The sequence below is a fragment of the Microtus oregoni genome, unplaced genomic scaffold (genome assembly GCF_018167655.1).
Source record: "Microtus oregoni isolate MIOR12 unplaced genomic scaffold, Mior012 000056F_ref0000123, whole genome shotgun sequence".
Taxonomy (NCBI): domain Eukaryota; kingdom Metazoa; phylum Chordata; class Mammalia; order Rodentia; family Cricetidae; genus Microtus; species Microtus oregoni.
Window position 1 is genome coordinate 5,365,634 of NW_024543832.1, and position 25,834 is coordinate 5,391,467.

General features: G+C 44.7%; 2 protein-coding genes across 6 annotated transcripts in view; one reads left to right on the forward strand and one right to left on the reverse strand.

Annotated features, from left to right (window-relative positions):
- The window catches only part of Cdca7l (cell division cycle associated 7 like), a 44,000-nt gene extending 39,414 nt beyond the window's left edge, over positions 1 to 4,586 (forward strand). For 4 of the 5 annotated variants that reach the window (XM_041639058.1, XM_041639060.1, XM_041639059.1 and 1 more), the window contains exons 7-10: positions 498 to 623; positions 1,343 to 1,492; positions 2,686 to 2,822; positions 3,226 to 4,585. In XM_041639058.1, the coding sequence (XP_041494992.1) occupies positions 498 to 623; positions 1,343 to 1,492; positions 2,686 to 2,822; positions 3,226 to 3,244 (432 nt within the window). In that variant the 3' untranslated portion in view covers positions 3,245 to 4,585. Of the gene's footprint in view, positions 1 to 497; positions 624 to 1,342; positions 1,493 to 2,685; positions 2,823 to 3,225 lie in introns of all 5 variants that reach the window. The other variant, XM_041639061.1, reaches the window with a different exon arrangement.
- Dnah11 (dynein axonemal heavy chain 11) overlaps positions 4,134 to 25,834 on the reverse strand; it is a 326,474-nt gene continuing 304,773 nt past the window's right edge. The window contains exons 78-83 of the mRNA XM_041639057.1: positions 12,082 to 12,324; positions 8,270 to 8,452; positions 8,077 to 8,192; positions 5,689 to 5,801; positions 5,235 to 5,375; positions 4,134 to 4,399 (exon numbers count right to left, since the gene is read on the reverse strand). Coding sequence (XP_041494991.1) covers positions 4,134 to 4,399; positions 5,235 to 5,375; positions 5,689 to 5,801; positions 8,077 to 8,192; positions 8,270 to 8,452; positions 12,082 to 12,324 — 1,062 coding nt within the window. The remainder of the gene's footprint in view (positions 4,400 to 5,234; positions 5,376 to 5,688; positions 5,802 to 8,076; positions 8,193 to 8,269; positions 8,453 to 12,081; positions 12,325 to 25,834) is intronic.

A 25,834-nucleotide genomic window follows, 5' to 3' on the forward strand; every position in this document is an offset into this window, starting at 1 on the left:
TTGTTTGAGGAATGACCTTTGCCTCCCCTTTTTTTATTGTTGTTGGTTTTTTTTGTTTTTTCAAGACCGGGTTTCTCTGTAGCTTTGGAGCCTGTCCTGGAACTAGCTCTTGTAGACCAGGCTGGTCTTGAGTTCACAAAGATCTGCCTGCTTCTGCCTCCTGAGTTTCAAGGAGTTTAATCCTCCTGGATTAAAGGTGTCTGCCACCACCACCCGGCTGGGACTGGCCCTTTTGAATGCTGTTGGGAAAGACAGGGAAACTGAGGAGCTGCCCTATATGTGGGCTTGGCTGTTCCCTTGGTCATGGGCTCATTTTCCTGTTTCTTTAAAGTTCAAGTGCCCTCCAAGGGAACTTGGATTGGGGCCACAGCCCACCAAATGACCACACAGACAAAGGAGACATGGTCAGCCTTCGATCTCTAAGCACGTTTAAGATCTTTGTTCTGGTTTTCAGTACTTTGATGTGTGTGCTATGTTATCCTGGGTTTTCCTTGCAGGTAAAATGCCATCAACATAGACGACGTCACCGCGTGTCTTCTTTTCGTGCCGTGAAGGACATCACTGAAGAAGATTTGGGAAATGTTGCCATAACTGTGCGGGATAAAGTCTATGATAAAGTTCTGGTAAATATCACCTTCAGAGAGCGCAGGACTGAGTCTCCTGGAAGCCCACACATTTATAAACAACAGCAGCAGGCCTTCTGCTTATCTGCCATCTTCTTGAAGGCTTGCTCTAAGCTGTGAGGGCAAAGGCAGGCTACCTAGCATAGTGGTCCTGCCCAAGGGAGAGGGTTCCCTGGGGTATGCGTCCTGGCTTAGAAACACATGTGTATATGTTTTATATGTTAACTATTGAATGTCTGTAGGAGGCAATGTGCCCATAGAAAAAAGTAGAATTTCTGGTTGGTATGAACCAGGTTACTCTTTCCAGATGACCTGCAGGGAGGTTTTACTTATTCTGCATCATTTTTGTTTGTTCAACACTATTTAAAGTAGTAGAATGTTAATGGAACTCCCGCCTTTCAAAGCAAGCCTTTGCACCGATGGTTTCTAGGTCTACAGCAGTAGATTAGAGCCAAGTTCATGCTACCTGGGGCTCTCTGCTGCTTAGGTCACCTGGCTCCTCCTGGGTGTTGGGGGGGGGGGTCTCTCTTCTCTTCCTGATGGTTCCATTCCTTCTGTACTCCCTGCTTAGCCTCATCTACCCTAGAACTGAAGCACGGAAAGTGGAGGTCACCATCGTTTGTCTCTAGTAACAGTCCTGCAAGATGCTGGGCATGGGTGACAATATCTGAATGAGTGTCACCGTGAATCCCACATCCACCTCTGTTGCTTTCCCGTAGGGTAACACCTGCCATCAGTGCCGGCAGAAGACCATCGATACCAAGACAGTGTGTCGGAACCAGGGCTGTGGCGGTGTGCGGGGACAGTTCTGTGGGCCGTGCCTGCGGAATCGCTACGGAGAGGATGTGCGGACAGCGTTGCTGGACCCGGTAGGAGCAGTGTGTGTGTGTGTGTGTGTGTGTGTGTGTGTGTGTGTGTGTTATAAATGTGTTGATGAAGAGAAGCAAGCCTGGGGCCCCCACAGTGCTCCTCACTCCACTCTCCCCGCTGCAGCTTAAGACTGTGAGGCAGTTGAAGTACCCTGCTCCCCCCTGGAAAGAGAACAAGATGAGATGATTGACAGCTTGGGTGGACAGGTCCTGCAGAGCTTTCTGTTGGCCAAGCCAGGGTTTACTTCAGTAGGTTCCTTCCCTTTAGCACAGTGATTTCACTCATTTGTCTTGGCCTGTCCAGGGGGCAAGTCACAGTTTAGTGCATCCTGCTACCCAGAACTGTGCTGAATGTCTCCTTGTCTCATACCTGCTACCATCATTTATCTCTAGTACATTGTGTAACAGAGAAATGAGGCACACCTGCATGAGTGTGCACTGGGTTGCAGAGGCCAGAGGGCAACCTCGGTTGTCGTTATCGAGAACATCATCCGCAGAGTGTCTCACTAGCTTCGGGCTCAGCGGTCAGGCTGCCCAGCCAAAGATCCTCTCACCTCTGCCTGCCCAGTGTACGCTGCCATACCCGACATTAGCGTATAGGTTCTGGAGATTGCACTCCGTCCTCCCCACCAACTGAGCTCTTCTCTGCAGCCCCATTTTACCTTTTGAGTTGGGTGTTTGTTCTGTCATTTCTACACTGTCAGGGCTTCTAAGTGCTGCTTTGAACCTGGGCATTGCCACTCTGAGGTCTGTTCTGCCACCTCACTTTATGACCTCTTCTGCCGCATCATGGGTATACATGCTGTCCCCAGTTTCTAGATGTACTGTTTTGATTAAGTGATTTAACATCAAGGTGACATACACATCAGGAGAGCTAGAATTCTCACCTTGATCTTGTGCCAAACCTGTACTAGAAATCACAGCCGGTGTGTGACCTGTGAATCACATAGGACCCGAACATAGAAGCCAACTTAGTTTTTTTAATAGCTCCCTGTCAGTGGTATATGGTCGTGTTTAGAACAAATGTCTCCTTGTTTCTCTGACGTGGGGAGGTCATTCTTGCTGGGTCCCTGTGCAGCCTCTCCTACATTCTGACTGAAAGATACCATGTATTAGTGGCTGGAGGAGAGGCTTGACTCGGGTCTCCTGGGCGGAATGTGGAGAAAAGGAACAATCTCTCTTCTGCCTCCTAGGAGTGGACGTGTCCTCCCTGCCGTGGGATCTGCAATTGCAGTTACTGCCGGAAACGAGATGGCCGCTGTGCCACTGGAATTCTCATTCATCTAGCCAAGTTTTACGGCTATAATAATGTCAAGGAGTACCTGGAGAGGTAAGTCTCCAGTAACGGGAAAGTGTGTGGGGACCCCGGAGGCCCTGGTTTTCCTCTCCACTAATATGTAGAAATCACCTTGAGTTCTATCCCTTTGTGCAGGAGAGGCTCAGATCTAGAGAATTCCTCTGTTGATATAAAGTACTCAAGTCCACAGTGGTTCAGACCATTTCCACTCGTACAAAACTAATGGCGTGAGAACTCTCTGTGGAATAACACAGTCTCTACAGCCTGAAGGGCAGGGCGTCATGAGGATGGTGTGTGCGGGGAAGTGAGGAGGCCAGCTGAACGCTTGGCATTCTGTGCTCAGGGTGCGCACGTGCAGGAACCACTGGAGCTGGGATGCTGCTTCCTGCTTGCTCCCGGCCAGCTCCTTACGCACGCTTCTCCTTCTTTCACTCAGCTTACAGAAGCAGCTGTAGGAGGCAAATGAGAGGAGAAGGAACGCTGGACTGCACAGAGTCCCGCTGGAGATGTGTGCCGTTTGTGCCTGGCCTTCCAGCTGAACCCACAGAAGCTTGTTCCCTACAGTTTACTGTTTCTAATACTATGTTTTTAAAAATGTTTATATGCTTAAAAAGATTTCTCAGGAAAATAGTAGAGCAGAGAAATCTGTATACATATCTGCACAGACCTGTACTAGAAATATCTGCTGAAGATTTAAAAGCACAATTTAAATGGGGCAGAGCTAAGGCTCAGGTAAGTTACAAAGAAGATGCTCTGGCCTTTGATGTTCAGCTCTCCAAGTCACCCCGGCTACTCCTCTTATGAAGGCTGTTGCCACTGCAGTGACCGTAGCTCAAACCTAATAGTTCATCCTGCTGTAGATACTGAATTCTGGGTCCTTAGAAATTTACATTGAAGAATGTTCCTCTAAATAATCAAGTGCAATTTACCACACACTGTGAGTAACTGTCCTTTTTATTAAAAGACAACAAAAAACGGACCAAGGTATAGACACTGGAGGCCTCAGGATGCTTGCCTCTTCCTTCAGGACCTGCCTGGAGCCTGCTGCTTCTATGTTTTTACGTTTTTTAGGGATTTTGTTTTTTATAGAACCCTTACTGCCTTGTTTTTGAGACTTAGGGAACCATAAGAGATAAGCCATGGTGTTTTGTATGGGTGTGGTGGAGGAAGCTAAAATCAACAAGTATATATCCCAGATAGATGTTTAGTGTTTTTTGTGTGTGTCTGTGCACGCGTGTGTGTAATACTACTATCTTCCTCCTCAAAGAACAAAGCTGTATCAGAATGCACACCCCTGTGACTAAGACATGTCGCTATGTTCTGGCTAAAGCGGGGAGACGTTGGTCACAGTGCCAAGGCCGTCTGTGCTTCCAGCAGCAGGGCCACGCCTGCCAGCACCCACTTGGCCAGCTTTTCTCTGCTCCTTAGCCTGAACGTCCAGACGTAGGTGAGGCCTCTGGCTTTGGTTTTGTAAACGGGGCACTCATAGGTGTGCTTAGTTTCCTGTCTGTCCACGGTTATGGCTTTGGCAAAGATAACGGGCATTGTGGATGTTAACTCCTTAAGGCGGGCATCAGCGAGGACTCCTGACTGCGTGTCCCATCTGGCACCTGTAGCAGAAACAGCAGCTGTGTAACTGTGGTATGTTGGTACCAGTGCTCTAATTGTTTGATGCAATAAACCTACTTTTATCACCTTGTCACCTATCGGTAACGTCATTATATAGCCGAGATGTTTAATGGGTTAGCGATTTTATAAGATCAAATTTTGTACAAATCCAAACCCTTTATAGTAAACTAGAAAGTATGAGAAACACAACTTTGTAACCTTCTTTACCACTGCGCTAAACTAATTTGAAAGTCCAGGTCACTCACTGCCTACCCTTGAAATATCTGTACTGTGTCTTTGGCTTCCCTGTGTGTGTGCTCCTGCAGCATAAATGCACAGATAGACACACAGCATCAAGGGCTTGGTAACATCTCAGTGACATGGCTCTGTGGGTAAAAGGTAAGGCGTTGGCCACCTGAGTTTGATCCCAAAACCCATAGAGAAAGCCAGGTGTGGAAATCCACATCTGTAATGCCAGCATTCCTACGGGAGATGGATAAGAAAAATCAGTCTTGCAGGCTAATTCTCCTGGAGTGCCCAGTGTGGAGGAGACAACACTAGAGACCCTGCCAACTCCTGAAAGATGTCCTTTGACCTCTGCACACAATAAAAGCTTAAAAGCAGAGGGTTGATTTTTGAATTGATGGTAGTGAAAAGCAAAATACTGTGAATTACATGCAGGATATAAGTTTCTGGAGTGCCACAGAGCTTGGCTTACACTCTCTCCGATATTTAAGTTGTCTGAAGGAAAGAGGAGGAAGTAATTACCAACACAGGGTTATCTGAGTAGATGCTGAAGGAGAGGGACCCCTCCACAGGCTCGCTCAGTGGACTCACCTTCCAGGTGGAGCCCGTGCAGGTACGCGCCTTCTCTGGGCGGGTGGCCATAATCTTCCTTTGTTTTTTTGGTAACGTCAATTGTTAAGCACATTCTGTCCAGTGGCCACTCATTTTTCCGAGCCATGGTCTGCATGATTGCTGTGGGAAGAAAAAGAAGGTAGAAAACCTGTTTCTAGGTTCCTAGAGCCAGCCAGCCATGCCTCATGGGCTCCTGCAGATTAGAGCGAGGCTGGGCAAGCAGGCTTGCAGGGCCCGTTTGCCTCCGAGGTCACAGACTAGAGTGTGCCCGGGCAGCAGCTGCCACCTGCTCCCTTGTTGCTTCTGTGCCTTCAGGGTGACTGCCCGGGGCAGTGGGGAAGTGACAGGCCACTGCAGCTGTGCCCAGGGCTCTCCTTCCTAACTCGAACTTTCTCTAGTTGCTACTCCTGCTCTGTGATGCCTCCAACCATACCTGTTAGGAAGGACTGAGGGTTGAAGAAGCCAGACAGCCACACAACAGCTGGGAGGGTGAGGTCTTGTGTCCAGGTATCGAGTTCTCGGCACCGCAGTAGGAGGTCATTAAACCTGGTCAGTGGAGGGCAGGAAGAAATGAACTTGTTTTCTAGTGAAGTAGATTTCTTCCAGGAAGATGAGAGGCCGTGGAGCACACGGGGTAAATAGGGGAAGCCTGCTTAGATAATTCACAGGTGATGCCCTGCACATGCCTGGTTTCTTCCTGTTGAGAGTTTATACAGCTCGTTCCTGTCACCATTAGGAGTAGGAAACACTGGGCAACATGAACACTGGCTCTTTGCCCAGCTATCAGATCCTTCTAGAGATACATAATGAAGGTACAAAAGCCATGGGAACAGAGTTGGCCAATACTACATCCTGTAGGATGCAGTAGAAATGCAGCGGTGTGTGTGTGTGTGTGTGTCCATTACTGTCAATTCCAGAGTTGCCAGGGAAGAGTAGGAACATGAACACGCACGCGTGCGCGCACACACACACACACACACACACACACACACCCTAGTGGAGAGAGCTTTGGAAGTGTTAGGGTGGAAACAGTGAAAATCAATGTTAAGATTAAATAGAATGATAGGAGGACCCTGGAGAGATGGCTCAGCAGTTAAAAGCGCTGGCTGCTCTGTCAGAGGACCCAAGTTCGGTTCCTATCATCCACACAACATTCATAGCCTTGTCTTAATTCCAGTTCCAAGGAGGATCTGATACCCTCTTAGCTTATGTGGGGGGAAATACCGAACAAGATGGGCAGAAAAGCAGTTTTGATAAACAATGATCAAGAAAGCAGCAGATCAATCTAGGAGGCCCACAGTCTGAGGTGGGTTGAGGTCACCAGAAAGTTGTTTTTAGGTTGTGTTTGAGAGCTTAGTGTGTGTCACCATGTAAAGGGTCCTCTCTAAACAGAAGTGGTGTGGGGCTAAGTGCACCATGAAGAAAACTACTCAACCGACAGAGTTAGAAAGGGTTAGGAACAAGCTAGTAAAAACCTACAGAAGCTAGCAAGCACAAAGTAAGCTGGTGACAAAAAGCTGCAAGTTGTCTTTAACCCTAAAACACAACTCTGCAAACCCTCCATCTCAGTACGCAGAGGCAGCCCTTACATATTTATAGTGTTAAAACTCTGCTGAGGCACACTGTCTCCTGGGCAGTAAGTGTCCTTCCCCTCGCTCACATCTGTGTTTATCAACTTGGTACAACCTAGAGTCATCTGGGGAGAGGGTTACTCAGATGAAGACTCGCCCGGCACAGACTGGCTGGATGGCTGAGGAAAAGAATCAACTGGTAAGCAGTGTTCCTCCTTGGTCTCTGCTCAGCTCCTACCTCTTGGTTTCCGCCTGGGCAGTGATGGGAACCCTGAGCTGACGTGAACATTTTCTTCCCCAAGTTTAATCACAGCAGCAGAAAGCAAACCAGAGCAGGACCCCCGCAGTGCTAGGCTTGTGGGTGCCTAGAGTAATAGTGTTAATTGTCCCAGGATCTAGGGTCACCCAGGAGATGAGCCCACAGGCACACCTGTGAGTTCAGCCTCTGGGAATGCCTGTTAGGGTATTATCTTTAGTAGGGATAGCTGATAGGGAAAGCCTACTGTAAATGTGGGTGGCCTTGTTCCCTGAGCTGGGAGCCTGGACTGTAAGAAGGCGAGTGTGAACTGAGCCCAGGCACTCCTTGCTCTGCCCCTTGACTTGCTTGTTAGTAACCATCTCAAGCTCCTGTCACAGAGGCTTCCTTCGAATGGAACCGTGAGCCACACCAAACCAGCTCTCTCCTCTCACCCTGCTTTGGTCAGCCTAGGTGTTCTATCACAACAGGAAAAGGAGCCGGGACGGGCAGGATCCCACCATGCTGCCATTTAGAATTCTGATGATACCTTCCAGATTGTCCTGTACTTTTTTCCTGAGTCAGAACCAAAGAACTTCACTCCGAAAAAGGAATAGATAAGAGTCCTGTGATGCTTTCTGAACGGTCTACCAAGACATAGAGCATTTGGGGATAAAGCATCAGCCCTCAGCAGCGCCAGTCTCCGCCCTGGCTGTGACCCCCCCCCCCCCCAGCGGTGCCAGCGACGACGGCCTAGTTCCTCTGCACTGCCTTGCATGCTGTACAGTCCTCTGACTGCATTGGAAGTTACTGGTTTAGAAAATAACGGAATAGAAGCCAACAGGCACACTCAGGTAGCTTCTGACCTAACAAGTGAGAGAACCGGAGAACCTCAAGTGAAATTAGAGTTTCCTTGGTGCTAGCAGTGGAGCAAAGGTCCACAATGGAGTAGTGGGGAATGCCGACCCTGTGCGCATGTCTGTAGTTGACAGTGGCAGTAGAGATGGCCACTTACCACTGGGCGAGACCGTAAGTAGATGGATAAGCCAGTTTGTTCCAAGTATCTGGAACCCGGTCATAACTCAGGGCAGACAGCTGGGCTTCCACATCAGGAGATAACGTCAGCTCTCCCTTGTAGAGAGGAAAGGCCACCATGAGTGTCCTCCAGTGTGACGAAGCCCCCCACCTTGTCCCACTTGTAAGCTTACCTTCAAACTAAGGTCTAACCGTTGAAGCGAAACACGGATTTCCTGGATGAGAACATTCATTCTCTCACACTCTTGAAAGCAAACGAGAGCATATGGGCTTCGATCTGGGTTATTTTGTGTTATCTCTGCCATGTTGAACTCTTCTGGAAGTCTCTCCAAAATGTCATCCAAGATGTTCTTAACCTGAAATCATTGTAACACACATGCAAAGACTATTTCATTTTTGCTCATGGTGACTGGTGGTTTGAATGAAAATGGCCCCACAGGCTCATGGGGTGTGGCATTATTAGGGAGTATGGCCTTGTTGGAGGAAGTGTGTCACTGGGGGTGGGCTTTGAGGCTCCCAAGGGCTCAAGCCAGGCCCAGTGTCACACTTCCTGCTGCCTGCCTTCCAGACTAAAGCTCTGGGTTCTTTCTGCCTGCATCGTGCTTTCAGCTGTGATGGTGATGGACTGAACCTCTGACACTGTAAGCCAGCCCCAATTGAATGTTTTCCTTTCTAAGAGTTGGTGTGGTCATGGTGTCTCTTGGCAGCAATAGCAACCCTAAGACAGTGACTATTATACTTTTTGAAGTCTCAGAGTAGACCATGCAGCTTCTAAAGGTGCCTACAGCTTCTGGTCAGTTTCTAGCTTCCCAGAGCTTCTGCGTCAGTACTATCACCTCCCTCTTAGATTCCAGCACGGTCAGCTTGTTCACTGGTAGCCTCGAGAGCATCAGATACATACGTGGCATTTGTGTGCAGAGATGAGAGACAATCAAACGTGGAACTCATTTGCAAAGTGACACAGATTCCAGGGCCCTGTGAACACGAGCTGGTGTTACAGCTTCCTGGCAGTAAATCCTAAAATCCTGAGCCACTTAGATCAACCAAAAAGAGAGAGGAAAGAAAATCAAGGCTTGAATCTATTTGTTCTCCTGAGGAAGTGAAAGGATTTACTGATAGATGATAGGAGTAGGCACACAGTAGTCAGATGTCTATCAAAGGAGCTCCACTGAGCTCGGGAAACCAGTAAGTACCTGGAAGCAGGTGACTGGGAAGCATTCCTAGAATTCTAGTCCTCTGGAGCTTGAGACAGAAGGATCATGAGTTCAAGGCCTGCCTGAGTTATGTGGTGAGACCCTGCCTCCATGTGCAGCACGAAGGGGGAGTGATGCTGGGCCTAACTTGAGTCCTTGCACTTGCCCCCTCAGAGCCCATCCGTAGTGACACACTTCTAACTGCTGAAAATAGAAACTAAAAAACCTTTAGTCTCAAGTGTCTTTCCCACTTTCCTTTTTCTCCGGTGATGCTAGCTGGTCTTGACATCATGCTTTGGGATTGCTGAAGGAATTCTCTTAAATCTTCAATGAGTTATGGAAAGAGCAGGCAGTATGGCCAGTGGGGAAGCTAGCTGGCAAGACAGCTTAGAATTTACCAGGCTTTGTTTCCTTCCCTGGCCCTCTCTGCCTGTTGGATCTTGACACTTCACCTCAGCTAATCTCCAAAATTGGTCCTAATGTCCCTCCAAGCTCTTGATTAAACAGTGCATGGAAAAGTATTTTCCACAGTGTCCAGTACCCAGTACCAGGCCTTGGCTTCAGTGGCGGCCTGGCTGGTGCCACGGCAGCCCGCCCCACATGTACTGCATTCTGGTTTCATGACTGGCTTTCTCCATGGAAATAGAAAAGCCTGGCTGGGGTCTATCATCCACCCCTGTGTCTGTGAAGGCTGTGCTTCTTCCCACAGGGAGGTGTGTTCATCCGCTAAAGACGCAGCATTCTTCCCAGAAACAGTGTTTATACATAGGATACAGCGACACAGTTCATTTCAAACGATGAGTGGTCAATGAATGTCCTGATTTCAAGAAATAACGGGGACATTTTCTGGGATTTCACTATAATTCGAGTCGGTGTTAACAAATGTTTTTGAACAACCTGGATCCTTGGCAGTCAAGCCTTGATTAACAGTTTTGAAAAGAATGAGGACAAATTTGTTTGGGGATGAACTATTCAAGTACAGTAGGAGCTGGAGTTGTGGCCTAGCAGAAAAGAATGCTTGCTACACAGAGATAGGGCATAAAAAGCTGGGCATTGTGCTTACAACCCCAGAACTGTGGGAGGCAGAGACAAGAGAACCACTGGGATTTTCTGGCTTCTACAGACCCCGAAGTATGGCCTGGTCTGCTCATATACCCCTCCCCCACAGTGAAGGACAGCCACAGATTTGGAGATGTCTGTAATTCATACATCTGACGAAGCTACCCTGTTGGTGGAGGTGTGCTGAGCCAGCCCACACCTCCAAGTTTTAAGTGTTGGAGACATGCCCCCACTACTTGTCTGCCATGTGGCAGTATGGGAGGGTGAGAGATGACTGCTCCTGCCCCCCCCCCCTTACCGCCTGTGACAGGCAAGAGAGCTGATCCTTCCCCTTACCAGCAGCAGCACTCAGGAAAGGGCTCTGCCCCCTCCTAGGCAGCACAGCAGAGCTGCCTGGTGGTTGGAGGTGAGGGTGACTCTGAAGTGAACAGGGGAGTTGCCCAGTGGGCAGTGAAAGCTGCTTGGGGTCCTAAGATCAGGGACTGTCCCTGCACCTCCTCTGGGGATAGGTGTGAGAGCTGACCCTGAGGGCAGGGAAGCAGGAGACCTGGCCCCACCCCTCACTCATAGCCACTAGAGGTGACTTAGCTGGGGCAGTGCAGGAGAGCGCACCCTGGTTGTGAGGACAGGGAAACGCGGGTGGGGGGAAGACCAACCCTGCAGCTGCCCGGGCTTAGAACCAGGGTTGCCGCTTGGCCTGCCCCAACGTCCACCCCATCTGTGATCTGCTGGAGCATATGAAGGGACCTGACCCACAGCCCCAAAGCTGCAGGATCTCTACAATAGAGAGCAACAGCAGCATTCCCAGGAAGAGTCCTAGGGTGGTAGAAACCAGAGGCCTTGAACCAGACCAGTGAATTTACAATGAACACTTACAAGTAAGGCTACATGGACAAAGGGATTTGCTGCATGACTTACTGTGTCACACTGCAGCATCCATGATGAGATTTTTAATTTTTTCCCTCCCTCTCAATTTTTCTTTTTATTTTGGGAGCAGATGCAAAGGGATGGGGAAGTGAATGGGTCAAGGCGATGTGAAAGAAACAGAATAAAAATATTTTTTTTAAAAAAGATGAAAGTGGAGCAAGTAAAAATTACTTCACATATGTAAGTCCAGTGTTCATCTGCATGTGAAAAGAGGCCTGCAACTCAGCCAAGGAATGCGAAGTTAAAACCCCCAAAAACCAGTTATCCCTAGCAGACCCTGAAGGAGGAAGAGTACCTGGATCTGAGTGGCCAAACACTGTCCCCATCTGTGATCCCACAGTTCCGTTTCTGAGCGCTCTGGGAGTCAACCTTTGACAGGATTATGTGAGGATGGTCACAGCTGTGATTGCCATAACAGACACCAAACCAAAGGCACTAAGACAGCCCCCACGATGGAGTAAACATTGTATATTCCTATGATATCGAATACAACAAGAAGGAGCCAGTGACCACTGAACAAACAGGGAATTTCACAGATTTACTGTGACGTCAAAGGAGCCTGGCAGTAAGTATCATAGAAGTCCGTGTATTTGAAGTTCAAAACTTGTCAATATGGAAAGATGGAGGTCGGGATATTGATTACCTTTGGGGAGCAGGAAGGAGTATGAGTATCCTGGGCAGTTGAAAAGTCCTACACCTCGGTCTTGGTGGTAGTTATCTGCTTGTATAGGTAAGCTTACCAGAGACTAACACCTAAGACTAGCTAGCACACTCCACTTTAAGAACTAGAACAAGACCGCCCTTACCTTGTCTTCTGGAGACTGCCCCAGGTCCTCACTGCTCACTGCATGCCTGGGTTGCATCTCCAGGAGAGTTCTGAAGAGTGTGTTGGAGGTCACTGTCAGGAACTCTATCTCAGCATTAGGGTGAAGCCCATACAGTGCTGGGCTTTCTGGAGGCAACTTGTCCTCTATGTACTGTTGATAACCAGAATAATCTAGGTAGGGTGGGGCCACAAATCCTGGTGCCAGCATGAGTTCATCTTCAATCTTGAACCATAAAGAAACACCAGTTAACCCAAAGTTAGGAAGGTGTTATCTTCACTTCCTGAACACAGAACCTTAGCAAAAAGTCCCACCGTGATGCTTGGTGGTACCAGATTCCAAAATGCCCATGGTCAGCACTATGCTTATGTTGATATTAGGCTGACCACTGAGCACAGTTCCAGGAAATACAAAACACCCCGATTTGCAATGAGCTCAGGGCAGTGTGACACACACATGAATAAGTAAACATGGCTCAACCATCACTGCCTATTAGTCAGTGCTTCAAACTTCCTGATTCTCAAACATCCCTATTTCCCAGAGAAGAATTCCAGATGTCTGGTCATTCATTTGTGCAAGCAGATGTCTTGAATATAAACTTGATTCAGAACTCACTTTAGTAGTGCTAGTATATTCTTCCCCAGTATTGTGATATAAAATGCTCCCCCATGCTCATGTATTAAAGGCTTGGTCCTCAGCTGGTGGTACCATTTTAGACATTTCTGAAAACTCTAGGATGTGTGGCTTAATTGGAGGAAGGAGGTCACTGCAGGTGTTTAAGAATGTGATTGTGTCCCTAGCTCCCCTCCTTTCTGCTTGCTGTGACGGGAAGACTTTCCTCTGGCACACCTTCCTTCCAGTGGAATAAGTTCACCACGGGCATAAGCATCCCAAACTCTAAGTCTCACTTCCTGCCTTATGCTATTTGTCATAGCAGTGAAAAACAACATACTCTGCATGGTGTAGCACAAATCACGTGATACATAGGAACTTTACAAACACAAGGTCGGGGTGACTTCCATTTTATAGGTCATATTATACTGAGAGTCAAATTACTGCTTCCTCTCTAAGACCTTGGGAAACTTAGGGCAAAGTCTATGATGCTACTCAGATCCATGGACTGAGCTGGTGCTACGGACACAGCTGTCTGGTAGACGAAAGGTCACAGCGATATAACCTGTGTTGGCCCATCCATTTCCCTGGGGTTTGAGGAAGGGCAGGCACTCCATACAGAAGGTGGGTTTCCACAAAACTAAAGTGAGCAGAAGTAGAAAATAATCTTCAAAATGTAACTAAAGAGTTTATGGACCCGAGTGTGTCCAGCAACAGTCAAGTGCTTAGAAAATTCTAGCTACTTTATTTCGCATTCCTCTCACCCAATTCTCCCAGCTCTCGGACATTATTAACACCTCTTTTAATTTTCCCAGTCTCTTGTACCCTGAAGTCCATCTACACAAGCATTCAAATGTATAAGGGGATGCTATTTTTTAAGATTATCATCCAATAGCGCTATTTTTGGCCTACACCTGGTAAATCGTTTTCTGCAAGATCTGTCTGCTACTGAACCATCTCTTTACTATTGCGTGGAGTTTCATTCATTCAGTAATATGGGGTGATCATCCTGTACAAAACACCTTGGAAATGGAAAATCTTCCTAGGGACTCAAGGTAATGAAGTAGTGATTCCCACACTGCTGGGTTGTGTGTCTCTGAGTAATGGTGGTTCATTGACTAGCATCCACAGTCATGAATGGCATCGATAACAAACATGACAGGGATTCTCAGCTGTGAACTCCATGGGCATTTCTGATATTTGAGTCAGCATTTATACTTTCATTTTGTGCCAGCCAGTGTTCTCAAATTATCTAACCTTTCATAGTGCCCGAGACAAATGTGAACCCAGTGACTGGGGGAAGGAGCAAAGGGAATTATCTCCCCACCACCACCACCATCCTCAGCTGGCTCCATACATATCTATGATTTCCTGTTTACTTATAAAGAACAATAGAAACTTCAATGTGATTGAATTCAGTGTTCCAAGCTGAAGTGCACATAGGAAAGTTAAAGTCACCATCATTACCTGTGGCAGGCAAGTTAACAGCAACAAAAAAATGAAAAACCAAAGAACGAACACATCCAAACGAAACGTGGTTCTCTGTAAACAAGGGTTTGCTCTTTTCTGTTAGTACGGACAGGAAGATGAAAGGACTTACAAGACCTGCAGTTCAATTTACCCTTCCAAGAATTCGGAGTGCAGGAAACCAAGTCGGCAGGGGTTTGGATGTTTGAGTGCGACTGGGAAATGCCAGTAGGATGGAAAGTGGTTTGTGCTTGCCAGACGATGTAAGTGGTCTGTTTATAGACTGGGGTAAGAATTTCATGTCGGTTGAAGTGCAAAGGATAGCAGCAAAGTAAGAAAAAGGGCATCACTTAGCCTCCTGAATAATGTGGCGGCCTTTCCAGATGTGTCAGCCATAGTGGTGCATGCCTGTAATCCCAGGACTAGGGAGGCAGAGACAAGAACATGAGTTTGAGGCTACACAGCAAGATCTTATCTAAAAAAGAGGTTTTGCTAGATAGAAATGGGCCAAGCGGTGTTTAAAAGAAAAAAAAAACCCACCAAATAAATACAGTGCTCGCTTCAAACATCATCAGTAACATGGTCGCATGGCTGCTGTGGCTGGGAGTTTACCAGTCACCAACACCGAGACACAGAACAGGCTTTCCAGATGTGTGTCTGCGCCCTAGGGGGAGATGTGCTTGTCTCATGCACATCTCGATCTTTCTGGAAGACAAAACAGTCCATGATGTATATGAACCAAACCTCAACTCTCACTTTAATACTAAAACACTGAATTTTGAGGAGGAAGGTTCAGTTCGTAACATTTGTGCCCAGTTGACTTTAGAGAGAACCCAAACAACTGTTTCTTTTATGTTAATATTTTACTCACATGTATGTATGTCTGTGTCATAATACATGTGCACACAGAATGCATGTGTGCAGTCATGTTCATTGTGTGTCCTCTCCTGTCACTCTGCCTATCCCTTCAAGATAGGGTCTTTCCCTGAGCTGGGCTCTCATCTCCTTGAAAATCCTGGGATTACAGGCATTTCTTTGTTAGGTGCTGGGGTCTGAACTCTAGTGCTTGCGGTGCAAAGCCAACACCCTTAACCGCTGGAGCCATCTCTAAATGGTGATCCAATTCAACCTTTCCACAGAAGGGCTGTTGGCAAAACCTGATTCCTGTTGATAGGGCCATACCTGTAGTTCCCTACAAGGGGAGCTCTTTTTTTTTTTTCAAGGGTAGGGCTATTTGAGATGATGTTCTAAATTCTCAAGGATTTAACCCATTCTCAACAATCATTTGTCCTAAGACCATGAGAAGATGCATAGTATCATTGGGAGCATGCAAACCCAAGTGACAGGGCAGTTTCATCCCATCAAAATGCCCAGAATAAAGAATGTGGGTAATTGCAGTGTTGGTAAAGATGTAGAGATAACAACCTTCTGTGTTAGTGGAAATGGTTTTGTGGTTTCTCCAAGCAATAACCATAGTCACCAATTGACCCAACAATTCTACATACAGCCTTCCCTCACAGAACTAAGCCACATAAAGTCTGTATACAGAATTGTATAGACAGTATTATAGGCCAACTCAGAAGCTGGCAAATTGTTTCTCACTAAAATATTAAGAATCAATGGAATCATGCATAAATCAGACCTTCACATCATGAAACGGCCACCAAAGATCTGAATTTATCTTGCAGGAGTCGGATAGGACATTAACATGTAGGTATGAGAAGCAAGGAAACCCAGTCTGTCAACTGTGCACCTCACTGGAGCTATTTTTCTTTCTTAGCATACTCTGTTTCCTGAAATAAAAAGCCACAAAACAACAACAAACAAGACAGTTGCCTGCCTCTCCAGATAGTCTTAGAAATGGCAAAGAGTCCCCAGTCCAGTGCAAGTCTAAACAAACAACATTGCCCTTGGCCATTTGGATGCAAAATACAGTGGTCTCTACTTTTGGTGAAAAGTTCCTGCACCCAGATAAGCCTCTCTGCGATGCAACAACCCAAATCAAACCAACCAAATTAAACTGAATTAGAAAAAGCCCGGTTTAATGGGTAAAACGCCCTGGATGATTTTTCAGCCCCACAGAGATGGGGAGAGACTGAAAAACCACAGGTCTGTTGGGGGCGGGGGGCGCTGCAGTTTAAATGCCCTGTGGGCGTTGTCTTGAGCATCTTTAGGGGGAGGAGCTGTGTTTGGCAATGTGCCTGAGGTGAGGCAGGGTTTGGGGAGAGAGGGACAGGAGAGGCAGATTCCACTCTGGGCATATGGATACCAGGGGCTGGGGTGGAGCTTTCACCAGAACCCTTTGGAGTTTCAGCAATTACTCAGACGTGAAGGCTGATTTTCTGGAGAGCTGTAAAGTACACTTGTAGTTTCCTCGATTATGTATTTTACAAACAACCCAATACACACGGGGGTCCTGCATATAAAGCCGGGTTCTGGAACTGTGATCTCCTGGATCATCCTCCATTCACAGAGCACACAAAATCAAGTGCAGATACCTCATTGCTAGGGTGACCTCTGCACCAGCTACAATCGGATGGACACTGCAGCCAGTGCAGATGGGCACTGCAGCCTGCGGATTGGCACTGCAGCTAGCTCAGATCGGCACTGCAGCCTGAGGATCGGCACTGTAGCCAGCGCAGTGTGCAGCAGAGCAGCACTGACTTTTAAAATCCACATTCCCTCTTTGCCAGCTTTCTCTTTTTTTCTTTCTTTTCTTTCCTTCTTCTTCTTCTTCTTTTTCTTTTAATCTCTGAGTGTCCTGTTTTTGCTTACACGAGGAGGTTATTATCAGTTCTTCAGGACTGTAGTAGGGAGAAATACCACACATCACCTGTAGGGCACTGACTGAGCCCTTTGGTGGCACAGGTACTATATACACACACACTCTATTCCAAGAGCCGGCTCAGTGCTGCAGAGCACTGACTGCTCTTCCAGAGGACCCTGGTTGATTCCTAGAACACACATAGAGAATTACACAGCCTCAGGGGCCCCGACGCCCTCTTCTGGCCTCCACAGGCACTGCATGCATGTGCTGCACAGACATAAATGCAGACAAAACACCCATAACACACATTTTAAAAACATTTTTAAAGAGTAGTGTACAATCAAGAGAGAAATAATATTGCAAAAATGTATGCTCATAATAAAAAGGTTTCCCACTTCCAGGCACATTGTTTTAGTATTGTCAATGTTTAAGCCGACAACTTTTGAGTTGGTCATTCTTGTTTCATATATGATAAAACTACAGCTCAGAGGTGTAGGGATAAGTCCCGCCCCTTAGGGGGCGTGTTTGCCTCAGGCTAATGTTGGCCTATAAATTTGGCAAGCATGCTCCCAGCCGCCCCTTTCTGCTTTCCTGGTCTCCGCAGGAACGGTGGTTCTGTAAGTCTCTTTCGCCATTAAAGCTATATATATTTTTACAATCTGTCTGCATTCGTTTACCCCGTTACATTTTGGCATCCAACGTGGGCTATTTTGCCCCCGACTCAAGCGGATAGCCCGCTAGCTAACACAGCACCCTCCTGGGTGCTGTTTTTCAGTTCGTGACTCTGGCCCCAGTGCTGAGTCCGAGACATACTCGGCCACACAGGCCCATTCTGCCTGCCTTGGCTAAGTTTGCAGCAGAACCCCACTGCCTGAATTAGCAGAAGCTCAAGTATCTGTGGTTTTGCAACAAAAGCTGCCACAGCGGCAGATTTGGTCTGATACAAAGTGACTTGGCTGGGCAGTGGTGGCGCACGCCTTTGATACCAGCACTTGGGAAGCAGAGGCAGGTGGATCTCTATGAGTTTGAGGCCAGCCAGGCAGTGGTAGCGCACACCTTTAATCCCAGCACTTGGGAAGCAGAGGCAGGTGGATCTCTGTGAGTTTGAGGCCGGCCAGGCGGTGGTAGCGCACACCTTTAATCCCAGCACTTGGGAAGCAGAGACAGGCGGATATCTGTGAGTTCGAGGCCAGACTGGTCTACAAGAGCTAGTTCTAGGACAGGCTCCAAAAACACAGAGACCATCACTGGCAGGAACCGATCATTGCAGGTAAGAAATTTTTTCTTCTATAAATAAGATGTCTGAACACATTAGTATTCAAAAATTTAACAGTTTTTTAAATTGTACCATGTGGGAGATTTTACAAGAGGTATCTAACACCCCACATCTATGGATCCTTCTGGGATTCGTAGTTTTCATTGGCACCAAATGGTTTGATAATAGAAATATGATAAAGTCTTTACGAGACGAATCCAGGATTCTTAAGGCAGAGATTGAAAGCTTAAAAACAATTGAGAATCAGTTTGAAGTTCTCCAGGCTGATATTAAGGAGAAATTTATTACTATGGAAGAGGGAACAGCTGATTTGGACCATAAGATTGAGTCCCTTTCTGTAGGAAATGAAACATTAACTGAGAGAATCAAAACTGCTGAATGTGACAATCGGATTTTGTCTAAAGCTTATGATAGATTGGCGGAAAGATTGTCAATACAAGAAGGCACGGTTTATGCCATAAAAATTATGTCCAAAGATGAGATGTTATCTCTAACGGAAAAACTTCATACTTTAGAATCCTCAATGAAGGCTTTGGAACATAATTCTGGACAGGAGATTCAGACATTGCAGAAGGCAATGGTGAATAGAATTGAAAAGATTGAGGAATTTCTAAATTCTGATGAAGAAGAGCAAAGGGTAGAAAGGCAAATTTTAACTACATCTGTGGGTAAATCTCTCCGGGACAATTTCCACAAAGCTCTACCTACAGCTCTACCTGCCTTTCCAGTAATAACAACAGAGAAGGTGATTGGTTCCAAAAACTCTAGGGTCATCAAGGAGGATACATGGGAGCCTGTCCGTATGAATGATCTCAAGGAAATAAAACAGGTTGTCATGACTTTTGGGATGCAAGCCTCTTTTGTTAAAGAGATGCTAAGATCTTGGGCCACAACAAGCAGAGCAACCCTCTCGGACTGGCTCCAGCTGAGCTCTGCAGTACTCGAGAGTTGACCGCAATTGAAATGGAAATGCTTATTCAGGCAAGAGGCTAGACTCTTAGAACAGCAGGAAAAAGCGAAGGGAATTGACATTTCCCTAGATCAAATTCTAGGTGAAGGGCTCTTTTCCGACCCTCAGGAACAAGCTAATTTGGATGAAAACACATTCTTCATGTATACTACAGCAGCCTTAAGGGCTTGGGACAGGGTACAAGACCCAGGACAGAGAATGGAATCATTTGTCAGAGTTAAACAGGGTCAGAGAGAACCCTTTAGTGACTTTTTACAAAGATTAACTAAGGCTGTACAAATAGGGATACCTGACCCAGAAGCAAGACGTATAATGATTGAGTCTTTGGCTTATGAAAATGCAAATGTGGAATGCAAAAGGATTTGGGGGCCTTTAAAGCTCAGATCAGCGCCCTTGGAAGAATGGGTCTTGCATACACTCAATGTTGATACATTTGATTATGGCACTGAAGCATGGGTAGAAGAAGCAATTTCCAATGGTAAAAGGAGACACCAGAATACCAAATGTTTTAATTGTGGCAAAATGGGTCATATGAAAAGGAATTGTAGACAACGGATTTTCAGAAATAATAATAAAAATAATGATAATAATAATAATGCATCTTTCAGAAATAATAATAATAATGCATCTTCTAGAAATAACAGAAATAGGAGGACTCAGCCTTCAGGTTTATGTAGAAGATGTGGAAAAGGCAGACATTGGACGAATGAATGCAGGTCTACAAGAAATAGACAAGGCAACCTGATACAGTCGGGAAACGTGGGGGGGGGCCTCACAGGCCCCCATGGCAAACATGGTTCAGTCATTTCCAGTTTCTGCAGAGAATGTGCCTCATCAGGACAATTAGGAAGCCCCATGCCTACTGTTACAAGCAATAATGATCAGAAAGATAAGTTATGTGTGTTTTGGCAAACTTCTATAAACGATCAAAGACCTAAACTGAGAGTGTGTGTAAATGGCATTTTTATTACTGGCCTGCTGGACACAGGTGCTGATGTTAGTATCATTACCCCAGAATCTTGGCATCCGTATTGGCCTCTTCAGAATGTAAATGTTCAGCTCCTGGGAATTGGAACCCTATCTCGAGTAAGGCAGAGCACGAGATGGGTTGAATGTATAGGGCCAGAGGGACAAATAGGAAAATTAAAGCCATATGTAGCCAATATCGCAATGAATTTATGGGGTCGTGACTTATTGCAACAATGGAATACCAAAATTAACATTCCTGCTACTTCTAGAGCCTATATTTCTGAGAATAATATTAAAAGATATTACAAACGGAGAAAACCGGCCATTCGGGCTGTACAAGAACAAGCAATTGATGTCCCTTCAGAGATACCAACAGCCTTGCCTCTAAAATGGTTGACTGAGAAACCAATATGGACAAAGCAATGGCCTTTAGCTGAGGAAAAGTTACAGGCTTTAGAACAGCTGGTACAAGAACAATTAGATGCTGGACATATAGAAGAATCTACCAGCCCTTGGAATTCTCCTGTATTTGTGGTTAAGAAAAAATCAGGTAAATGGAGAATGGTGACAGATCTCAGGGCCATCAACAAGGTTATTCAACCTATGGGCCCTCTGCAATCTGGAATTCCTTTGCCCTCTTTATTACCAAAAGGATGGCCTCTCATGGTTATTGATTTAAAGGATTGTTTTTTCACTATACCTTTGCAAAAAGAAGATAGAGAAAAATTTGCCTTCACAGTGCCTACTTATAACAATTCTCAACCTTCGAGGAGGTACCACTGGACTGTTCTCCCCCAGGGTATGTTAAATAGCCCCTCCCTGTGCCAATATTTTGTGAACCAACCATTGCAAATAATACGCAAGAAATTTCCCAAATCTATAGTATACCATTACATGGACGACATTTTGTTATCCGATTCAAACATGGATACCTTGAACAGATTGTTTGAAGAAATGAAGATACTTTTATCTAAATGGGGATTGCAAATCGCTCCTGAAAAGATTCAGAAGGGAGATTCTGTTAATTATTTAGGTTATAAAATAGGTTTGCAAAAAATTAAGACACAAAAAGCACAAATTAGGAGAGATCGCCTACGGACTCTTAATGACTTTCAAAGACTGTTAGGAGACATTTCCAGTCTACGACCAGCTATTGGAATAACACCTGATCTAATAATTCATTTGAACAAAACCTTGGATGGTGATAAAGATTTAAACAGTCCCAGAGAATTAACAGCTGAAGCAGAAAAGGAACTGACAATGATTGAGGAAAAATTACAACAGGCACATGTGGACAGGGTGAATCCAGAGCTCGATTGTATTCTCATCATACTACCATCAAAAATTTCTCCTACAGGAATTTTAATGCAGAGAGATGATATTATTTTGGAATGGATCTTTTTACCACATAAACCAAGTAAGAAACTGAAAACTTATGTGGAGAAAGTCTCTGAGTTAATTATAAAAGGCAAGCTGAGACTTCGTCAACTAGCAGGCATAGACCCAACAGAAAATATAGTGCCTTTCACTGCTGATGAACTAAAGAAATTATGGGAAGATAATGAACCATGGCAAAGAGCTTGTGCTAATTTTTTTGGGAGACATTAATAACAACTATCCAAAAAGCAAGAGGCTTAACTTCATAAAGAGAACTTCTTGGATTCTTCCTCGAATCGTCCGTGATGCTCCAATAACTGGAGCCCGTACATTCTATACTGATGCCAATAAATCAGGGAAGGCAGGTTACAAATCAGAAGACTTGGGTAAGGTGCAACAAAGTCCATATAATTCTGTCCAGAAGGCGGAATTATATGCCATTCTTATGGTGCTAAGGGATTTTAAAGAACCTATTAATATAGTCATGATTCACAATACGCAGAAAGAGTTATTTTACATATTGAAACTGCTGAATTTATACCTGATGATACAGAACTAACCTCATTGTTTCTCCAGGTTCAAGATTTGATCAGAAACAGGCTTTGCCCTATGTACATAACACACATCCGATCCCATATGGGTCTGCCAGGTCCTCTAGCATGAGGTAATGCAAAAATTGATCAATTATTGATTGGCAGTGTGCTACAAGCCTCTGAATTACATAAAAAAACATCATGTTAATAGCAAAGGTTTGAAGAAAGAATTTTCAATTACATGGCAACAAGCTAAGGAGATTGTAAAGAAATACCCTACCTGTTCTTTCTATAACCAAACGCCACTGCCTGCAGGGGCTAATCCAAAGGGCACCCAAAGGAATGAAATCTGGCAGATGGATGTGTTCCACTTTTCAGAATTTGGCAAATTAAAATATGTTCATCACACCATTGACACTTATTCAGGCTTTCAGTGGGCAACTTCTTTAAGTTCAGAAAAAGCTGATTCAGTAATCACTCATTTATTAGAAGTCATGGCTATCATGGGTATACCTACACAAATAAAGACGGATAATGGTCCTGCTTATGTCTCTAGGAAAATGAAACGGTTCTTTGATTATTACAATATCAAGCATGTTACAGGTATACCATACAACCCTACAGGTCAAGCAGTCATAGAAAGATCAAATCGAACTATAAAGGATATGTTGAACAAACAGAAAGGGGTGGAAAACACCCCCAGAAATAGGTTACATAATGCTTTGTTAACCTTGAATTTTCTCAACGCTAATGAGAAGGGAACAACGGCTGCAGAAAGACATTGGATAATGGAAAAGTCTACTGAACTAAATCAACCAGTTTATTTCAAGGATGTGCTGACCTCACAATGGAAGCCAGGATATGTGCTACGTTGGGGAAGGGGTTTTGCTCTTATCTCCACAGGTGAGGAAAAATTGTGGATACCGTCAAAATTAATAAAGGTTCGGTTTGAAGAAGAGAAGCCACTTGGAAAAGATAAATAGCAATTCATTCACAAGTATGGTGAGCATACTGATGGTAAGAAATACAGATAGGTTGGGGGCAGGGTTCTTTTCTTATCTCCACAGGAAAATACTCATCTTCAAAGAAATTGAGGGACCCTGAATATTTAATTACTGATGGATGGACACATTTTGTAAGTATTAATTTATATATATATATATGTCTTATTAAACATTTCTTTATAAATATATAGAGCTGGTTTTGAAGTTGGCCTCTGGCTCAGTCCCTCTCCAATTCCAAGCCTGTTAGTAAGAGAAAAACCCAGAGTTTCTGGAGTTTCTGTCTCATGTCAAGAGCCATTATATGGGACAGAAAGAAATATGAGTTTAGAAAACATCTTTGCTTTTCTTCATATCTATCATACTTTTCATTGAATATATCTATCATGCCTTTCATTGAATATATATGCATTTCTATATATGTCTATATGATTAATGTTTAAGTTTTTCATAATGAACAATGAGTTTTTCCTGAAGTGACATTTGAAGTTTCCAGGAAGAAGATGGGGCCCCACAACAACTCTACCTGGTTGATATGACGTCATGATACTCATAGCTCTACTACAAGACCTGTTTTGGATACCAGCTGCACAAGACGATCCCAACTTGGTTAGCTGAAATGGTGCACATCTTGTACAACATTCTGGCAAGACCTCCACAAAATACTCAGAGACTATTTGCAATTTTAAAAGACATTGATCTTGAAATTTAACCATCATTTTACTTTCACAGGATCCCCCAGAAAGAATGTCGCCCCCATGACAGCTGGAAGTAATTCTAGAGGACTCTCCCAGTAAAGTTTACCCCTGGGTTAGGGACATCATTTAGGGGTTGGGAGGTTGGGGGAGGAATTTTATAAGCTCAGGGATCATTTTGAAAAAAAAAGAAAGAGGGAATGATGGGATAATAGATTTATAATTGTGAGTTACTGCTTTTAGACAAATATATTGGTATCGATTCTTGTATATTGATACAAAGTTAAATTATATTGACTATTGTATGCATGCATGTTTCTATGTCTGTTTAAAACATTTTTATGTATTGACATATATTGTATTGATATATATATTGTATATATTTACTATATTGCAGTGTACATTTCTACCTCTGATTAAGATACTTATATAATGTTTGTGTATTGATATATATTTGCCATATTGCAATGTATATTTGTACAGTGTTTATATTTGGAGGTCATTGTCCTCATTTGTTACACAGTTGTTTATTGTCTTAGTCTTTAAGTTAGATAGATATTGAGAATTATATAGATAAATAGTCATCTAAGTTTGTCATTTATAATTAGACTAATCAGGTTCTCTAGATATATAGAGATTATACTCAGTATAGATAGATAATCTTCAACCTCTTAAAAAAGAGCTGTAGAAAATGGCCTTTAATCTAACTCAGAGTTTCGTGATAGCGAGACACTATTGCTCCTGGCAACACCGCTCTATTCCCGAGAGAATGTTGAGCACCAAAGACACTCCACCTGGAGCCTTTCTTTTTGGCAGAACTGGCCTTGGGGCAAAGAAATGCCCATACCTCAACCACTGACAGAGATACAGAGCGTGCATCAATGGATAAAACAGGACTGTCATATCCTGCCAAGACAGGGTAAGATAGTTTTGAAAAGTCCCTTGCCTTTAATAATGGTATGTCAGTTATGTTAGGCCTTAGCCAAAATTGGTTGACTCAACGTTGCAAACGAGACTTTGGGTGATTGCCCAGGTAGTCAGTTGTCTTTGTCAATTGTTGTACATTTTGGATATATCTCGTTTGTTGAGTAGTGTTTATTCCCTTCTCAGATCTTTGATGGAGTTGAAGATTATATAATTGTAGTTACTCTCTACATTATTTGGACTCCTTGAGATAGAATGTTTAGCAAAGCTTTTGTTCTCAATATTGTTTGTTATATTTATTATTTGTTGTTATTGTATATAGTTGTATTTGGTTTAGTTCTGTCTTATTTAGACAAAAAGGGGAGATGTAGGGATAAGTCCCACCCCTTAGGGGGCGTGTTCGCCTCAGGCTAATGTTGGCCTATAAATTTGGCAAGGGTTCTCCCAGCCGCCCCTTTCTGCTTTCCTGGTCTCCTCTGGAACGGTGGTTCTGTAAGTCTCTTTCGCCATTAAAGCTATATATATTTTTACAATCTGTCTGCATTCGTTTACGCCGTTACACAGAGGAGTTTCATAATAAGTCAGACTCTACAGCAAATGTTAGAGTTTTAGTTTGGCACCCTGGGGCATGCTTTTCTCCTCTAAGCCTGAATTCCTAATTACTGCCTATGTCATCTAGAGTTGGCTCTATATGATAACTTTAGGTGGCCTGGTACCTCCTTTCCCAAAAGTAGTATACGATATTTGTTAGTTAGCACTGACAGATGTTTGTGTTATATGAGAAAATGTCTTTTTTCCTTATTGTTTCCCAAAGGCTCTTTCAGGCGCCTTCCCATTGGACAGCTCATTTACTCAACAGATGTTCACCCTTCTAACAGTAAGATAGCACTGAAAGGAATCCAGATCCTCTGCAGACAGTGGGACTGCCAACCTGGTCCGCTCATGGGATGCTTTTTGATCATGTTCCAAAGCAGCACTTAGCCGATGGCACACACCTTTAATTGCAGCACTAGGAAGGCAGAGACAGGCGGATCTCTGTGAGATCGAGGACAGCCTGATCTTACAGACCGAGTTCCAGGACAGGCTCCAACACTACAGAGTAACCCTGTCTCAAAAAAAAAATAGCAACAATATTAACTTCTAA